This window comes from Microcaecilia unicolor, chromosome 1, assembly GCF_901765095.1.
Source record: "Microcaecilia unicolor chromosome 1, aMicUni1.1, whole genome shotgun sequence".
NCBI classification, from domain to species: domain Eukaryota; kingdom Metazoa; phylum Chordata; class Amphibia; order Gymnophiona; family Siphonopidae; genus Microcaecilia; species Microcaecilia unicolor.
In genome coordinates, this window is record NC_044031.1 from 345,742,316 (window position 1) to 345,760,701 (window position 18,386).

Sequence of the window (18,386 nt, forward strand, 5' to 3'; positions counted from 1 at the left end):
TCTCCATGAGTTCAGCTTTCCTTTTTTCTTTTTTGTTAAAAAAAAAAAAAAATGAAAAAAATGTATAGGTTAGTTTCCTGCATTTCCTTTTCTCCCTGTTAGTTTCCTTTCTTTTTCGACGCAGCCGGGGCCGGCCTTTTGGTTGCACGGTCGGGTTTTCCCCTTTTTTGTGCTTTTTCTTTCTTAGCACAATCACATCGTATGATTTTGCCGAAGCCGTTTTTTCTTACATGTCATCAGACACCCAGCAGCTTCAAATGTTGTACTCTGTGCAATCGGACCATCTCAGGTACAGATACCCATGCCTGGTGTATCCAGTGCCTTGGGTCCGACCATAGCCCAGCTGCTTGTAGTCTGAGTCTTCGTATGAAGAAACGGACCCAAGTGTCTCGAGAGGCCCAACGAGAGAAGCTTTTTGGGGCTCAGTCCGGTCTTTCGACATCGACAGGAGCATCAACGTTGAGGAGAGAGGTAATGGCTGCTGAGAGACTCACGTTGGGAGCAGTGAGGCGTCGAGTGGGTCTCCACCTGTCTCGAGGCCTCCTGTTATGCAAGCCCCGAGGAGACGTGAGGATTCCACGTCATCCTCTGTACCGAGGAGTCTCTGACTGGCGTCAAGCGAAGGCTAAGAAGCATCATCATCGTTCTCCGCACGGTACCAGGAGCTCCGGTGTGTCGAGAGAGTCGGCACCGAGAGGACCGCTCCCCCTCTATAGGAGGTGCCGATGTGTCGGTCTCTTGGCAGCCCGGTACCTGTTCCCGAGCCTCCACGGATTCCTGACACCGCCTGTTCCACCGGCCCCGCAGCCTTCTCCAATGGCGGCTCTCGACGAGCGTTTCCGGGCCTTGTTTCCAAAGCTTCTGGAAGGCTTACTGCGACAATCAGCTTCAGTGTCAGGGGGTGCTTGCGCCTTCTGTGCCATCTGCTGTAGTGGTGTCTGGCCCTTCTCCTGTGGTGAGGTCTCCGACTGTGGTGCCGCCTGCGGCATCAGCGTGGCTACCACCCAGGTCGATCCCTTCGACGTCGGTGGAGGGAGTTTCGCCGCAGTCGGATCGGGCGTCGACTTCTCAACATCGCCACAGAGGACATCGTTCCTCGGCATCGAGGCAGATCCAGTGTCAGAGTACCTTGACACGGGTTATGTCTGACACTGAGCAGGAGCGCTTGTGGAAATCAGAGGAAGATCCCAGGTACTTCTCTTCTGACAAGTCCTTTGGGATTCCCTCTGACCCTTCTCCGTTGGAAAGAAGACTATCTCCACCCGAGAGTCTGTCTTTTTCCTCCTTTGTCCAGGAAATGGCTACAGCTACTCCCTTCCCTGTGGAGGTTGAGGATGAGCCCAGGACTGACATGCTCGAGGTCCTGGATTATTCTTCTCCACCTGAAGAGGCTGTGACAGTCCCTCTGCATAAGGTACTGAAGGAAGTCCTTATGTGAAACTGGTCTGCCCCTCTGTCTGGCCCTGTGGTTCCCAAGAAAGCTGAGTCTCAATACCGGATCCATGGTGAACCTGGATTGATGAGGTCCCAATTACTCCACAATTCCATGGTGGTGGATTCCGCTCTCAAGAGAGCTAGGAGTACTAGAGACTATGCTTCGGCGCCGCAAGTTCCTGGCCAGGGGTACTTTTGACGTGACATCCAGGATCGCTTCTCAAGGTATAGTGATGTGCAGACTCTCATGGCTGCATGTCTCTGAGCTGGATCATTCTGCCCAGCAGCGGATGGCAGATGTTCCTTGGGGGGGGGGGGGGAGAACAATCTTTTTGGAGAAAAAGTAGAGGATCTTGTTAATCAGATTAAGAAGCATAATGATGCTATGGATTCTTTCTCCCACCGGGCGCCTTCTGCTACTGCCTCCTCATCTAGGAGGTTTTTTGGAGGGAAGAGAAGTGCTCCCTGTTCCTACTGTAGGCATAGGTACACTCTACTTCTCGTCAGCCTGCCCAGGCTCAACCCCAGCGCGCTCGTTCTCGTCAACAGTGTGGATCTAAGGCCCATTCTGCTCCCCAGCAAAAGCAAGGGACGGGCTTTTGACTGGCTCCAGCTCAGCATAGCCTCTGTAAAAGTGTCTGTACCGGACGACTTGCCGGTAGAGGGGAGGTTGATGTTTTTTCACCAAAGGTGGCCTCTCATAACCTCCGACAGGTGGGTTCGTCAAAGAGTCCGGTTAGGATACACCCTCAATCTGGAATCCAAACCTCCAAATTGCCCACCAGGAGCTCATTCTTACAGCTCCCAGCACAGGCAAGTACTTGCAGAGGGAACTCTCCGCCCTTCTAAAAGCCAGTGCGGTAGAACCCGTTCCACCAGGGAAAAAAGGGCTGGGATTCTATTCCGGGTACTTCCTTGTGCAAAAGGAAACAGGGGGGATGCGTCCCATCCTAGACCTAAGGGGCCTGAACAATTATCTGGTTCAAGAAAAGTTCAGGATGGTTTCCCTTCTTCCCATGATTCAGGAGAACGATTGGCTATGCTCTCTGGACTTAAAGGACGCTTACACACACATCTTGATACTTCTAGCTCACAGGAAGTATCTTCGATTTTGGCTGGGAACACAGCACTTTCAGTACTGTATACTGCCCTCTGGCATCTGCGCCCAGGGTGTTCACAAAGTGCCTGGCTGTAGTCGCAGCATCGCTACGCAGACTAGGAGTGCATGTGTTCCTTTATCTCGACGATTGGCTGGTGAAGAGCACCTCGGAGGCGGGCGCTCTACAGTCTATGCGAATGACTATTCAGGTGCTAGAACTTCTGGGGTTCGTGATCAATTATTCCAAGTCCCATCTCACCCCAGTTCAAAAATTGGAATTCATTGGAGCACTGTTGGACACAAAGCTCGTGCTTATCTCCCCGAGGCGAGGGCAGACAACCTCCTGTCTCTAGTGTCCTTGGTTCGAGCGTCTCAACAGATCACGCCTCGGCAGATGTTGAGACTTCTGGGGCACATGGCCTCCACAGTTCGTGACTCCCATGGCACGCCTACACATGAAATCAGCTCAATGGACCCTAGCTTCCCAGTGGTATCAAGCTGCAGGGAGTTTGGAGGATGTGATCCAACTATCCACCGGCTTTCGAAATTCCTTGCAGTGGTGGACAATTTGATCTTGGGACGTCCATTCCAAATTCCTCAGCCACGAACGTGCTGACGACGGATGCATCCCTCCTGGGGTGGGGAGCTCATGTAGATGGACTTCACATTCAAGGAACTTGGTCCTTTCAGGAAAAAGGTCTTCAGATCAATCTCCTGGAATTGCGAGCGATCTGGAACGCTCTAAAGGCTTTTAGAGACCGGCTGTCCAACCAAGTCAAATTGATTCAGACAGACAATCAGGTTGCCATGTATTATACCAACAAGCAGGGGGGCACCGGATCTCGCCCTGTGTCAGGAAGCCATCCAGATGTGGCTTTGGGTACACAGTTTTGGCATGTTTCTCCAAGCCACTTATCTGGCAGGTGTAAACAGTCTGGCTGACAGACTGAGCAGGATAATGCAACCTCACGAGTGGTCACTGAACATGGGCGTAGTCCGCAATATCTTCTGAGCATGGGGCACCCCCTCGTTGGATCTTTTTGCCACTCAGATCAATCACAAGGTCCCTCAGTTCTATTCCAGGCTTCAAGCCCACGACAGACTAGCATCAGATGCCTTTCTCCTGCATTGGGGAACAGGCCTTATATATGCGTATCCTCCCATTCCTCTAATAAGGAAGGCTTTGCTGAAACTCAAAGAAGACTGCGGAGCCATGATTCTGATAGCTCCCTTCTGGTCGCGTCAGATTTGGTTCCCTCTTCTTTTGGAGTTGTCATCCGAGGAACCGTGGAGATTGGAATGTTTTCCAACCCTCATCACTCGGAACGAAGGGTTGCTTCTACATCCCAACCTCCAGTCTCTGGCTTTCACGACCTGGATGTTGAGAACTTAGAATTCGCCTCCTTGGGTCTTTCAGAGGTTGTCTCTCGAGTCTTGCTTCCAGAAAAGATTCCACCAAGAGGTGTTACTCTTTCAAATGGAGGAGGTTTGCCGTCTGGTGTGACAGCAAGGCCCTAGATCCTCTTTCTTGTCCTACACAGACTCTGCTTGAATACCTTCTACACTTGTCAGAGTCTGGTCTCAAGTCCAGCTCCGTAAGAGTTCACCTTAGTTTGATTAGTACTTATCACCGCCGTGTAGAGGATAAGCCTATCTCTGCACAGCCTTTAGTTGTTAGCTTCATGAGAGGTTTGCTTTTGTGTCATGGGATCTCAACGTTGTTCTCACCCAGCTGATGAAAGCTCTTTTTGAGCCACTGAATTCCTGCCATCTGAAGTACTTGACCTGGAAGGTCATTTTCTTGGTGGCTGTTACTGCAGCTGAAAGGGTCAGTGAGCTTCAGGCCTTGGTGCTGCATGCACCTTATATAAGCAGTCTTTATTTCCTCAGAAACATGGAAAATTAGTGTGATGCATGTATTAGATCTCTTAAGCTTGAAGTTTTGGTTAATGATTAAGTAGGTCCACTTTAATAAGAATTGATAGAAATGCAGGGAAGCTTCTAAAATTTTGGAATGTTTGGGTACAAGTCTAATCTTTCTTCATCCTTTCATTTGTACTGATTTGTGTTTTATCTACTGGAAGCAGATAGTGAAGCCATAAATACCAAGGGGTAACATGCTTAAAAGTGAAACTTTTTTTGTTTTAGGTGGGATGCAGGCATTGGGACTTCATCTTACAGATCAAAGTCAACGTCTTGTGCAGAACTGTCTTTGGACTCTTAGAAATCTCTCTGATGCTGCAACAAAGCAGGTATTTATAGAAATAATAACAATCTTTTAAGTAGCCAGTCAATGCTGAAATACCTTTTACTATTGAAGTAAGCTACTATTCTAAATTGTATGTTTGGTATTTCTCAGGAAGGTATGGAGGGACTCCTAGGAACTCTTGTTCAGCTGCTTGGTTCTGATGACATTAATGTGGTAACCTGTGCAGCAGGAATCCTATCAAACCTTACTTGCAACAATTACAAGAATAAGATGATGGTTTGCCAAGTAGGTGGTATTGAGGCTCTTGTGCGCACAGTTCTTCGTGCTGGGGACAGGGAAGACATCACTGAACCTGCAATTTGTGCACTTCGACACTTGACCAGCAGACATCAAGAAGCAGAGATGGCTCAAAATGCAGTACGCCTTCACTATGGGCTGCCAGTTGTGGTTAAACTCTTGCACCCTCCATCTCACTGGCCTCTCATTAAAGTAAGTATCTATGTTAATTCATTTGCTTCTGCTTGAGGTGTGCGCTTATGCTTTGGAAATGCTGAATCGTTTCTGATATTAGACAAAGGGAACCTGAGTAAACACATTAGTTATAACATTTAAGGAGCAGTTATCCATCACCCATGTGAAAAAGTAACTGCCTCTTGAACTTCAAAACTGATTGCACTACTTGTAGCCAGACGCTTCCTATAATTTGATATCAATGTTGCACATTGCTGTAGAGGAATCTTACCCCACTCTTTGCAGAACTGCTTTTATTTAGACACATTCATAGGTGTATGAAACTGCTCATTTCAGGTCCTGCCACAGCATCTCAATTGGGTTCAAGTCAGGCTTTGTCTAAGCCAATCCAAAACTTAAGTTTGTTTCTCCTTGGCCATTTTGATGTAGACTTGCTTTTTTTTGTTTCTGATCATTGTGTTACTGGATAACCTAGTTATACCCCTTCAGCTCAGACAGATGACCAAATGTTCTCCTTAAGAATTTTCTGGTACGGTGCAGAATTCATGGTTTCTTCAATAATGGGAAGTCTGGTAGCAAAGCATCCCTACATCACTCTGCCACGACCATTTTTGACTTAGGTATGATCTTATTGTGGATGGACTTGTGTTGTCCAAAGAATTCAACTTTTTGACGTGTCCATAGAACATTATACCAAGTGGCTTGTCATCCAGGTGTGTGTTTGCAAATGCGAGATGAGCATTGATCTTAGCAGCGCTTTATCTTGCTATTCTCCCATTAATCCCATTTTTGCCCAGTCTTTTTCTTATTGCGGGGTCATGATCACTGACCTTAGTTGAAGCTGGATAGGCTGCAGTTCTTTGGAGGGTGATCTTGGAAGTTTTGTGACCTTAATAGATGAGTTGTGGCTGCACCCTTGGAGTAATTTTGGTAGGCAAACCACTCCCGGGAAGATTCACCACTACTACAGTGAGAACCATTACCTCCAAATGGAGAAGGAGGTAATGGTTCTCACTGTAGTCCAGTGGAGGCTTTGTAACCCTTTCCAGTCTATTTCCACAACTTTTTCTCGTCTCTTCTGGAATTTCTTTTGACCGTTGCATAACGTTCTTATACCTTGTGGTGGTGATTACACTGTCTGGTAAAGGTTGGTATTGTGAGGTTTAGATTCACCAGGGCTGGCTACAGTCAAGCCTAGCTGTGTTTAAACATCTGAATCTAATCAAATAAATTTGGTCTACTAGTTCTGTAACTAAGGGGCCAGTTACTTTTTCACATGGGTGCTAAGGGTGTTGGATAACTTTGTTCCTTAAATGAAGTAACTTAAAAACTGTTTACTTAGGTTCCCTTTGTCAAATATCACATTTTGTTTAAAAATCAGAAACTATTCAGTGTGACATGCAATAATAGGGGAAATTGGGGTGGGGGGAGTGAATACTTCCACACCACTGTGTATCCATGTATATTGCTACTGAAGACTTTTGAAGAGCTCAATACACAATTGAGTTAACTTTCCATGAAAGGAACTATGGTACTAAAGCCATAATGAGAAATGGCAGGTGGTGATTATCATGGAGTGCTGGCCAGAGTAAAAAAATTGCTACCAGGCTTTTGTTTCTTTGTTTCATCAGTAACATTCTACAGTGTGATTTAAAAGGTGAAGGGATGTAGTTTCCTTGAACACAAATTTGGCAGACATTTTCATAGTTCACATGCTTTATAGCAAGGGTAGACAACACTAGTCCTCAGATGCCACAAGCAGCTGTGTTAGAGCCAGTTCTTGAAAATATATCTCAACTATATCATATGCAGATGCAGCTCAAGCATAATCAGTGTGGATATGTTGAAAGTTGCTTACTCCTGCTCATCTTTCTTCATAGATTCCACTGCTTCATGTACACTTTGGCAATGATGTTGCATAGCCCTTCATATGTGCAAAGATGGTTTTTCACCTTGAAATGCTTCATTATAAAAACTTTATTTTGGAAATGTTGCAAATTTTGATTTTTGTGGTAAGTTTAATTTTTAACTTTTTAGGCTACTGTTGGTCTGATCCGTAACCTTGCCCTTTGTCCTGCTAATCATGCGCCTTTACGTGAACAAGGAGCAATTCCCAGGCTGGTTCAGCTTCTGGTCCGAGCACACCAAGACACTCAGCGGCGCACTTCCATGGGTGGGACACAGCAGCAATTTGTGGTATGTGCATGTAGTTAACCTTTGACAAAGTGGTGGGAGGTTTTATTAAGTGTAGGATTGGAAATTTCTCAGTGTTTATTTAATCCTCTCTTCAGGAAGGAGTTCGCATGGAAGAAATTGTAGAAGGCTGCACAGGAGCTCTTCATATCCTGGCACGTGATGTTCACAATCGAATTGTAATCAGGGGTCTAAATACCATTCCATTATTTGTGCAGGTAAGGTGCTCCCCCCCCCCCCCCCCCCCCTTAGTGCATGACCTTGCATGCAGCAGAAGTTCCTTTTCTTTTTATTTTAAAATATTGTGCATTTCCATCCAGAAAAAGACTGAGCCCATATGGGGAGCAGTAGTGAATACAAGTAAACAGGAAATCAAAATTTAGATAATCCAGATCATCATAAAACTTGCCAAATCAAAAAAAAGGGAGGGTTTAACCCTCAATAGTAACTTCTTTATAAATTAAATCTTTAAAGCTGACTAGGATCAAAGTATACATAATTAGATCTTTTAGATACTAAACTTGTACAGGGAAACTGTTAAAAGAAGGTACCTCCGATCACAGTTCTTCTAGCTTTCAATTTAAGAATTCCTTACGCTGCAGTTGAATTGCCTTTACCACATCTAGAAAAATCTGGACAGGGTGCCAGAAAACTGCATATTTCCTATGTAAATAAATCTCTAAGTAATTTGTTTTTTTACTGTTCAGATGAGTAACCAAGAGGGGTAGCACTTGTTAAAAAAAAAAAAAAAATCCTCCTGAGAAGTCTCCAAAAAGGAATTCAAATCAAGGGATACATCAACTTCCACCTCTCAAGCTCATTCAGTTGGCCCAGATAAAAATGTAACAGTCAGAAAATTTCAACTTGTCCAAATACAATGCAGCAAAACTCAGAAGATAGAAGGCAAAAAATAGGAAAATTCAAAATATGAATAGTTTTAGCTTGTAATCAATTTTCACACAAGACTGACTGTCCTTAATAAAGGATGTTGTTGTAGTTTGAGACCCATTTTATGGGATCTAATTTGCAATCTGGATCCATAGTAGCAACCTTTATCCAGTTCAGAAAATTTGTCTACAGTCTGTTGAGAAATGATTGTGGTACAGTTTACTTTAAAGGACATCCTGGAAAGTGTTAGGGGGGTGGGTTAAGTCAAAATTCCAAGTCAGCTAGGTTAGGGCACACCACCTTTGATGGAGAAAGGACTAAGAGGATTTAGCATGGCAAGTGTAGATATCGCACTCTGGGAAGGAACACCTGTTGGGGAAGATCCTACTGGTTAACAAAAAGAATCAAAGAGGAGGATATGTTCCTGCAAAAAGAAGAGGCACTAGAGGTAAATTAAAAAAATAAATCAATCAAATAGTGGGGGGGGGGGGGGGTCTTTCTTTTTTTTTTTTTTTTTTTTTAACCTCTAGTGCCTATTTTTGTGGAAACCCATGGGCCATTTTGACAGCATTGAAGATCCTACTGGAGCACATGGACTACAAAGAGAGAATGAGATGGAGTGACTACCCACACTAAGAAGTGCCAGAGGTAGATGATGTATCATGAGTGGGTGAACTCTTTAGGCAGCAGATGTCTATTCATGGGATCTCTAAGCTTCAGAGTGCTGGAACTTTTAACCTTCCCTTTGCGCTTCACCATAGCATTACAAAAGAAATGCAAAGAATTCACAGTACCTTAAAAAGTGCAAACTGATAAGGTCCTCAACTCCTCTGGGGCTCCAAAGGGGACTCTGTGGCCACTTGCCACAGTCCCAGTGCTGCTTTTTAGATCTTCCAGCTATGGCAGGTGTCAGATCCTGCCACCAGATGGCTTCTGCAAGCATTTCTCCAAAATAGGACCCTGGCCAGGTAAGTACCGTTTCTTCCTGTAGCATGAGTTCTGAGTGTCATAAAATCATTTTTACAGTGACTGTATGAATATTTTACTCAAATCCCTTGGTGTTCACACCAGCAGATCTCACCAGTTGTCTTGTGACAGTATCACTAAGAGCTGGAAGGGTATGTTCACGTGTTGTCAAAACTTGACAGACGGCAAAACAGCATGTCCTGTGATTAGCCACATGTGTATGCTACATGAGGAAAGGAGGGATCCAGGTTCTTGAAATACCTGTTCTCTTCTAGTTGTTGCCCCCCCTCCCCCAGATCTGTTGTTCTCCTTCCTTCCCCTCCATCCAGTTCTGATTATGGATAGGAGATGGTGATGAGTTTTGAAAGGGGAAAGAGGGAGTGAGACAGCCAGGATGAATGGGTTATGCTCCTCTACCACCTTGTGAAGTTAAACACTTGTGAGCCCCTGGCCTATACAGGGCACTGTGCAGCCAGCAGCTCCAGAAGTGAAGGGGTCCTCAGACCCTGTTGGAATTCTGCCTCTACCCCACCCCCACCAGGAGATACCTGGAGGAGTCCAGGTTTCTTCCCACTCCTGGTGCTCTCTTCATCTTTCTTATGCATTTACTTCATAAGCTGCTTACCCCTGTCCTTCCCTGCTATATACGGGGGCACAAAAGAGACAAAGCACGGAAAGGCAAAGGTAGCTTTCCAGAAAGGCAAGCATTGAAGAGTGTAATGTTGGACAGCCTTATGGTTTGTCTGGCATTTGGGGAGCCGAGAGGTGTGAATGCTGTAGAGACTGTTTTATAAGCAGGAGGGAGCTCCTGAGGATTGCATCAGTGCTGATATGGCTGCAATCAGCATCAGAAACAGTGTTTAGGGCCTGTTTTATAGCATTTGACTTAGCTGAAGCAGGTACATGGTCATGGTGGCCCCACAGCAGTGCAAAAATGTAACACAAAATGCACTGCTGCTGTTAATGACTGCTGCCTGGGTAGCTTTGTTCAAAGTGGTTCTTTGCCGAAAACACATCAGAGTGAGCTAGTTCGGTGGGGGGGGAGGGGGCTTCTATACCATGCACTGAGTGTGAAGCCACCTAAGGCCAACCCAGGGAGATGGGACAAAGCCTCATGGAGAATTACTCTGCCTCAGCAATGTGGGAAAGGGGGCCTTATTCCAGCTAAACTAGTCCACACCAGTGGGTCATGTCCTCCAACCAGCAGATGAAAATAAGAAAAGACCAATTTCAGTGACATCACAGTATAATAGGTGCAGCCAGTATTTCTTTACCTTCCAATAGATGTCTTCAGGTTGGATTGGTGCAGCTGGTTGATTTTTTCCTCTGACTCTCACAGCACCAGCTACACCCAGTGGTGTGTTGGTAGAATCTTTTGACTTGGTCATTCTTCCAGGTGACCCATTCCCCAATTGAATTTTGGGGTGCATTTAGCCTCTTTTTGATTAGGACCCCTTCGTTTCAGGCTGTGGTCTGAGCACCTGGCACAGACCCTCAGGCCCTTGCCAATGGGGGCTGGACCCCCTCTCACAGCTTTGCAGTCATAACAAAAAGTGGGTGTATGGGAGCCGGCTGCCAGCAGTTTGTCTATATAAAGTTTTACTAAAAATAAAAGGATGTCTTTCCACAAGTTGGAAGTAATCTGCCAGTCTCTCTGCAAGCTCTGGAACGGATGTACAGCTGAGCTTCTAATCTTCAGCAGACCCACTGGGAGATTGCTGTGTTTGGGCACTTTGGGGAGCAGTGAGTAAGCTAGTATGCCTTGATGCTACAGTTCATGTGACAGTTGTCAGGTTTCCACAGCTACTTGCTCAGCAAGACCAGATTGTGGGGGCAGGACCTTCCGGGCTGACAGAGCCTGGCTACAGGACTCTTCTGGAGCAGTTAGCAAGGAAATTTAATTGACGGCATCACGTGACAAGGCTGATACACTCAAACCAAAGCAAACTATTGGTCCATGCCAAGCCATGTACAGGCAGTCGTTATTTCTAATAAGCATTTGCTATTGTTTTGGGTGATTCAATATGGTAGCAAGCTCCACCTACTGGCTTCAGGCCAGGCCAATCATGCTTTCGCCATATCCTGTCAATTAAACCTCCTTGGCAGTCTGGCATCTGTGCAGATTTCAATAAGCAGTCTTGGGTGCTTATTGCAGATACACAGTTTTGCACACAAGCCATGGTCCAGTGGCTTACCAAGGGCGGAGCAGTGGGGGCGGTCTGCCCTAGATGTCAGCAGGTGGAGGGGGGTGCACCACTCATGCTGCTCCCACCCTTTAAAAAAAAAAAAAAAGTGAAGTGGCATGGCAGGCAGCGCCTCGCGTCTGCCCTGCTTGTAAAAGAAGCAAATCACCTCCTCTTTCTCGGGTCTTCCCTCACTATGTCCCGCCCTTGTGGAAATAGGAAGTTACCTCAGAGGAGGGCAGGACACAGTGAGGGAAGGCCCAACGATGACGAGGAGATTTGCTTCTTTTACTAGCAGGGCAGACGCGAGGCACTGCCTGCCACACCACTTCACAGATTTTTTTTTTAAAGGCAGGGTGGTGGCAGGCAGGAGAAGAGGGCTGTCTGTCGACGGAGCTGGTGGTCGGGTTGGGGGGGGGGTTCTCAGATGGGAGAAGGGGGGTGGGAGGGGGTTCTCAGGTGGAGAGGGGGTTTTCAGATGGGAGGAGGGAGGGGGTTCTCAGGTGGAGAGGGGGTTTTCAGATGGGAAGAGGGTGGGGAGGGGGCTCTCAGATGGGAGGAAGGAGGGGGGTTCTCAGATGGGAGAAGGGGGCTGCAACTGGGGTCTCAGAAGGGGCCATGGGGGTCATGCCTGGGTCAGGTGGGAGAATGGGTCTGGGGCTGAAAAGGGGGGCCCTAATGCAAGGCATGTGGATGAAGGGGGCTGGAATGGGGGGCTGAAAAGGAGGTTAGGTGGAATAAGGGGGCTGGGACTGTGGACTGAAAAGGGGTAGGGGCTGAAACTGTGGGGACTAGGAGCTGAAAAGGAGACTGAGAGAAGTGGCTGGGGGCTGAAGCTCGGGACTGGTGGGAGAAAATGGCAGGGGCTGAAACTGGGGACTGGTGGGATAGTGGTGCTAAAAGGGGGGGGGCAGGTGGGAGATGTGGGCTGGGGCTAGAACTAGGGGCAGGTGGGATAAGGGGGCTGGAACTGGGGGCTGAAAAAAGGGGCAGAGAGGGGACATCCTGGATGGAAGGGGCAGAGAGGGAGGGCAGACACTGCATGGATGGGAGAGGGAGGGCAAATGGTGGATTGAAGGGGCAGAGAGAAAGGGCAGACAATGGATGGAAGGGATAGAAAGGGCAGACAGTGAATGGAAGGGGGGAGAGAGAGAGGGCAGACGGGCAGATGGTGGATGAAAGGAGCAGAGATAGAGGGCAGATGTGGATGGAAGGGGCAGGGAGAGAGGGCAGACATTGGATGGAGGGGACAGCAGAGAGGGCAGACACTGGATGGCAGAGGAGAGAGAACGAAGACAGATGCTGGATGGAAGGAAGACAGTGAAAAGATGAGGAAAGCAGAAACCAGAGACAAACTGTAAATAAAATATATATATTTTTTTGCTTTAGGATAAAGTAGTATTGTAGCTGTATTAATGTTTATAATAGAACATGTAAACAAGGTAATCTTTTTATTGGACTAATTTTAATAAATTTTGACTAACTTTCGGAGAACAAAACCCCCTTTGTCAGGTCAGGATAGGATACTGTAACAGCACTATACTGTATTGAGGAAGGATGTTTTGGCCTCTGAAAGCTAAATGTATTAGTCCAATAAAATGGTATTTTATTTTCTATATTTGTTTTGTTTGTTAATTTGTAAAGTGGTGGTTGGTACTTTAGTTTTTTCAAATTTACATCTGTCTTTATATTTTGCACAGTACTACTACTACTAGGCATAGTACTAGGGGACATTTTCTGTTTCTGTGGTGTTGCATTGTATGCAGAGTCTTGCATCTTGGGGGTTCAGTTTAATTTTTGTCTAAATAGAAAGTTTGATTACTTATTCTATAGTGGATTAGGGTGTATCTGTGTTTGTGAAAAAGACATGGCTTTCAGTTGGCATTGACTGTGCAGGTTCAACGATTTGTACTATTCTGTCTGGTTTCGTTTTACAATAGGTGAATTGATGTTCTAGTGCTCACTGTAGTGTTTAAGATGCTTTCCTTTTCCTTGTGTGGCTCGTAGAAATGACTGCTTATGGTATGGTAGAATTGCTCTTTAGGTCCTGAGTGTTTTGTATTCTCGGTATGCCTAGTACTGGATTTTGGAGGGGGGTGTTAAAAAATGACCAGCCCTGGGTGTCAACTACCCATGGTCATCTTGGATTTGTGTCATGTGGCTCCTGGGGAGGCCAGCAGGCACAGGATTTGACTTTGGGAGCTGTGGGGAACCAACCCTTGGGTACCGGTCCCCTGCCCAGGCCACACCGATGGAGTGCTTGCCCCACCTCCATCCCCCTTCCAAGCATGTCCAGGAGGGTAGTGGGGGCTTGGAGGATCTTCTGCCTTGTCATGGCTTGACCTTGGAGCAGGATCTGCAGGATCCAGCTCCTCTTTAAAGATTGAATGCCCTGGAGAGCACTTTCCATTGATCCACTTATTTCAGCAGGAAGCGCGTCCTGTCCTCATTAAACAGGTGTCGGCAGTCTTCAAGCTGGACACAGTTCCTAAAGTGGAGACCAGAGAAAGTCATCCTATTTCAGTTGGTTACAGAAATATGACTAAGAAATGGTCCCCCTATGTCCCTGGCTCTTAAGTGACCTATCAAACAGGAGCCCCAATCTGCTCCTCTGGAAGGATGTTAAGCATCTTTTTCTCTTTCTCTGAGCACTTGCAGGAAATTACATTGCCACATATTGGATGATGTCATCTGACAGAGCCCAGTACAAATTCTACCCAGCGTTCTGGATTTTTCTGAAGCCTTTGGCAGTGCCATACCGACTTGATGTGAGGATTCTGAACCAGCAGCATGTTCTTCCACGGAGCACAGCAGTTGCATTCTGGTTGGCTCTCCTTAGTGTGTAATTCTTTTTGTGTGTGTCTCTTTCACCCCACACCCCCCCATCCCCCCCGGTCTGGGGCCTTCTCTCGGTACATGGGACTTTCTTTATGTTCTTCAATTGTTCCCAAACCCCCTTTTAATTTCCGTAGGCATTTCAGCCTGTTTCCGTTATTGCAGCACCCATCGGCCCTCCTAGGCTTGAGGTACTGTCGGGTATCTTTTCTTTTCTTTTTTTTTTTTTGTAAAAAAAAAAAACTTTTGATTTTGCTTCTGCTGTTTTAACGGAGTGTCCCTTAAAACTCGCAATGATTTTAAGAAATGTACTTGATGCAACAAGGTAATCTCTGACTCTCACAATTAGTGCTTGCTGTGCCTAGGACCTGACTGCAAGGCCTCTAATTGTCTCCTCTGTTCTAAAATTGTGGGTTCTTTTCTACAGAGTCGAGAAGCCTTCTGTCAGGTCCTAGGCACGACTGAGCAACATTGGATCACATTTGGAGGACACACTAGGGTTCATTCATTCTCGTCGGCATCAAGCAAAAGACGAAGGAGCAACATCGTCGGACCCTCTCAAAAGCATGGTGCCAGAAACTCTGAGTCATCGGCAACGCCAGTACCTGAGAAGTGTTGGCACTGAGAGGACCGTTCCCACTCCGTGGAGTCTGTTCCAGTCCACAAGTCTCACCACCAAGACTAGCCGCCTGATTCGGCTCCATCTCTTAGGCTGGCATTGGCCCCATCTTTTACCAATGCCTGCCCCACGGAGCAGCTCAGAGCCCTCTTGCAGAAGGATTTGGAGTAAATATTGGCTGAAGCCTCGAGCATCTATGTTGACTATGGCTTTGCCCTAACCAGTCCTAGAGGCCCATGCTTTGTCCATCATCCATTTGATTCTGGTGCTTTGCTGAGTGTCTGTGTCAGAAGAGCCCATCAGGAGAACAAGTTCTCCCTATGTGCAGGAAAGGGCCTGCCCCTCAGTGCTTTCGTGCAGTCTAGATGTGAGTCCAGTAAATCTGAGGCAGGCACAGCATTCTTTTGTTCTCTTTCTTTCCCCCCTGTGATTTTCTGCAGGAAGGTAGACTTTGTGTACAGAACTTGATGCGCAGTGTAGTGGAGTTTGCGGGCTCTCTGCAGCAGAGAAGGCTGAAGAACTCCTTGGGCAAGTAGCCAAGCCGAGGAGTAGTGTTGAAAGCACTTGGCCTGGGCAGCATGATGCTTTTGATACTACTACTATTTAGCATTTGTATAGCACTACAAGGCGTACACAGCGCTGCACAAACATAGAAGAAAGACAGTCCCTGCTCAAAGAGCTTACAATCTAATAGACAAAAAATAAAGTAATCAAATCAATTAATGTGTACAGGAAGGAGGAGAGGAGGGTAGGTTGAGGCGAGTGGTTACGAGTCAAAAGCAATGTTAAAGAGGTGGGCTTTCAGTCTAGATTTAAAGGTGGCCAAGGATGGGGCAAGACGTATGGGCTCAGGAAGTTTATTCCAGGCGTAGGGTGCAGCGAGACAGAAGGCACGAAGTCTGGAGTTGGCAGTAGTGGAGAAGGGAACAGATAAGGATTTATCCATGGAGCGGAGTGCACGGGAAGGGGTGTAGGAAAGGACGAATGTGGAGAGATACTGGGGTGCAGCAGAGTGAGTACATTTATAGGTTAGTAGAAGAAGTTTGAACAGGATGCGAAAACGGATAGGGAGCCAGTGAAGCGACTTGAGGAGAGGTAGTATGAGTAAAGCGACCCTGGCGGAAGACGAGACGGGCAGCAGAGTTTTGAACCGACTGGAGAGGGGAGAGGTGACTAAGTGGGAGGCCAGCAAGAAGTAGATTGCAGTAGTCTAAGCGAGAGGTGACAAGGGTGTGGATGAGGATTTTGGTAGAGTGCTCGGAAAGAAAGGGGCGGATTTTACGGATGTTGTAAAGAAAGACGCAGGTCTTGGCGATCTGCTGGATATGAGCAGAGAAGGAGAGCGAAGAGTCAAAGATGACCCCAAGGTTTCGAGCTGAGGAGACATGGAGAATGAGAGAGCCATCAACAGAAATAGAAAACGTGGGGAGGTGGGTTTGGGGGGGGAAAATGAGAAGCTCAGTTTTGGTCATGTTTAATTTCAGGTGGCGTTGAGACATCCAGGCAGCAATGTCAGACAAGCACGCTGAAACTTTGGTTTGGATGCAAGGTGAGATATCAGGGGTAGAAAGGTAGCTTTGGGAGTCATCAGCATAGAGATGGTAGAAAAAGCCATAGGATGAGATTAATGAACCAAGGGAAGAAGTGTAGATAGAAAAGAGGAGGGGACCAAGAACAGAACCCTGAGGTACGCCGACAGGCAGAGGGATAGAAGTAGAAGAGGATCCACCAGAGTGAACACTGAAGGTGTGGAGGGAGAGGTAGGAAGAGAACCAGGAAAGGACAGAGCCCTGGAATCCAAGTGAGGACAGGGTATCGAGGAGTATGCTGTAATCGACAGTGTCAAAAGCAGCAGAAAGATCGAGAAGAATGAGGATGGAATATTGACCTTTGGATTTAGCCAGTAATAGGTCATTGGATACTTTAGTAAGCGCAGTTTTGGTTGAGTGGAGAGGGCGAAAACCAGATTGTAGTGGGTCAAGAATAACATGTGAGGAGAGAAAATCAAGGCAGCGGTGGTGAACAGCACGCTCAAGTAATTTGGAGAGAAAAGGGAGGAGGGAGATGGGTCGGTAATTAGAGGGACAAGTAGGGTCGAGTGAAGGCTTCTTAAGGATAGGTGTGACCACAGCATGTTTAAAGGCAGTAGGGACAGTTGCAGTGGAAAGTGAGAGGTTGAGAATGTGACAGATAAAAGGAATAAGAGCAGGTGAGATAGCATTAAGAAGGTGGGTGGGAATGGGATCAGAGGAACAGATGGTACATTTTGAGGAAGAAAGGAGAAGAAGTATAGTTTCCTCTATAGTAACTTCAGGAAAGGAGGAAAAGGAATGAGGGGATGGAGAGAGAGGGGAACGGACTAGTGGAGGGGAGAGGTGGCGAGGTAGAGAATTCAAGGTTTATCTTTTGAACCTTGTCATGAAAGGATTCAGCAAGGGTCTGAGGAGATAATGAAGGGGGAGTTGGGGGAGGGGGCACCTTGAGGAGAGAGTTCAATGTGGTGAAGAGCAGTTGAGGGTTAGAACCAAGAGAGTTGGTCAGTTGGATATAATAATCTTGTTTGGCGCGTAAAAGAGCAGATTGGAAGGAGGTCAGCATGAACTTAGTGTAAGAAATCAGCAAGGGCCCGAGATTTCCGCCAGAGGCATTTGGTGGAGCGGGTACAGGAACATAGGTAGCGGATACTAGAAGTCAGCCAAGGTTGGGGTTTTGTACACCTTATAGGGCGGGTCATCAAAGGTGCAAGAGAGTCTAAGGCAGAGGATAGAGTATTGTTGTAAGAAGAAACAGCCTCGTTGACAGACGTGGATGGTGCCAAAGTAGAGAGGAGGTTTGAAACATGGGAGGATAGAGATGAAGGGAAGATTCCTAGATAAATTAGATAAGATAGGTCGGGACTGGGAGGGAGGAGATTTAAGTGTGAAAGTTATAACATGGTGATCAGAGAGGGGAAGATCAGAGGCAAGGAAACTAGAGGGTGAACAGTTGGAGGAGAAGATGAGATCAAGACACTGACCATTTTGATGAGTGGGGGAGGTGGAGCATAGTTGGAGATTAAAGGAGGATGTTAAAGCGAGTAACTTGGAAATATAAGAGTTGGAAGGATCATTAGCAGGAATATTAGTCACCAAGGATGAGAGAGGGGGAGGAAGGATCATGGAAGAAGGCAAGCCAGGCATCAAAGTCACTGAGAAAGGATGAAAGGGACTTATCAGGGGGACGATAAATGACCGCTATTCGAAGAGGCAGAGGAGAGAAAAGGCGGATAGAGTGGACTTCAAAGGAGGAAAAACAGTGAGATTGAGGTGGAAGAAGGGGTTGAAATCTGGAGGAGGGAGAGAGGAGTACAACACCGCCCCCGTGACCAGCAGGGCGAGGAGTATATGGAAAAAAATAACCGCCATGGCAGAGGGCTGCGACTGAAGCAGAGTCATCAGGGCAGAGCCAGGTTTCTGTTATGGCGAGCAGATGGAGGTGACGCGAGATAAA

At 46.8% G+C, this 18,386-nt stretch overlaps 1 protein-coding gene across 5 annotated transcripts in view; it reads left to right on the forward strand.

The window, feature by feature from the left end:
* Nucleotides 1-18,386, forward strand: part of CTNNB1 (catenin beta 1) — a 254,122-nt gene that overhangs the window by 151,489 nt on the left and 84,247 nt on the right. For all 5 annotated transcript variants that reach the window (XM_030209331.1, XM_030209348.1, XM_030209355.1 and 2 more), the window contains exons 8-11: nt 4,682-4,785; nt 4,893-5,231; nt 7,251-7,409; nt 7,505-7,624. In XM_030209331.1, coding sequence (XP_030065191.1) covers nt 4,682-4,785; nt 4,893-5,231; nt 7,251-7,409; nt 7,505-7,624 — 722 coding nt within the window. The remainder of the gene's footprint in view (nt 1-4,681; nt 4,786-4,892; nt 5,232-7,250; nt 7,410-7,504; nt 7,625-18,386) is intronic.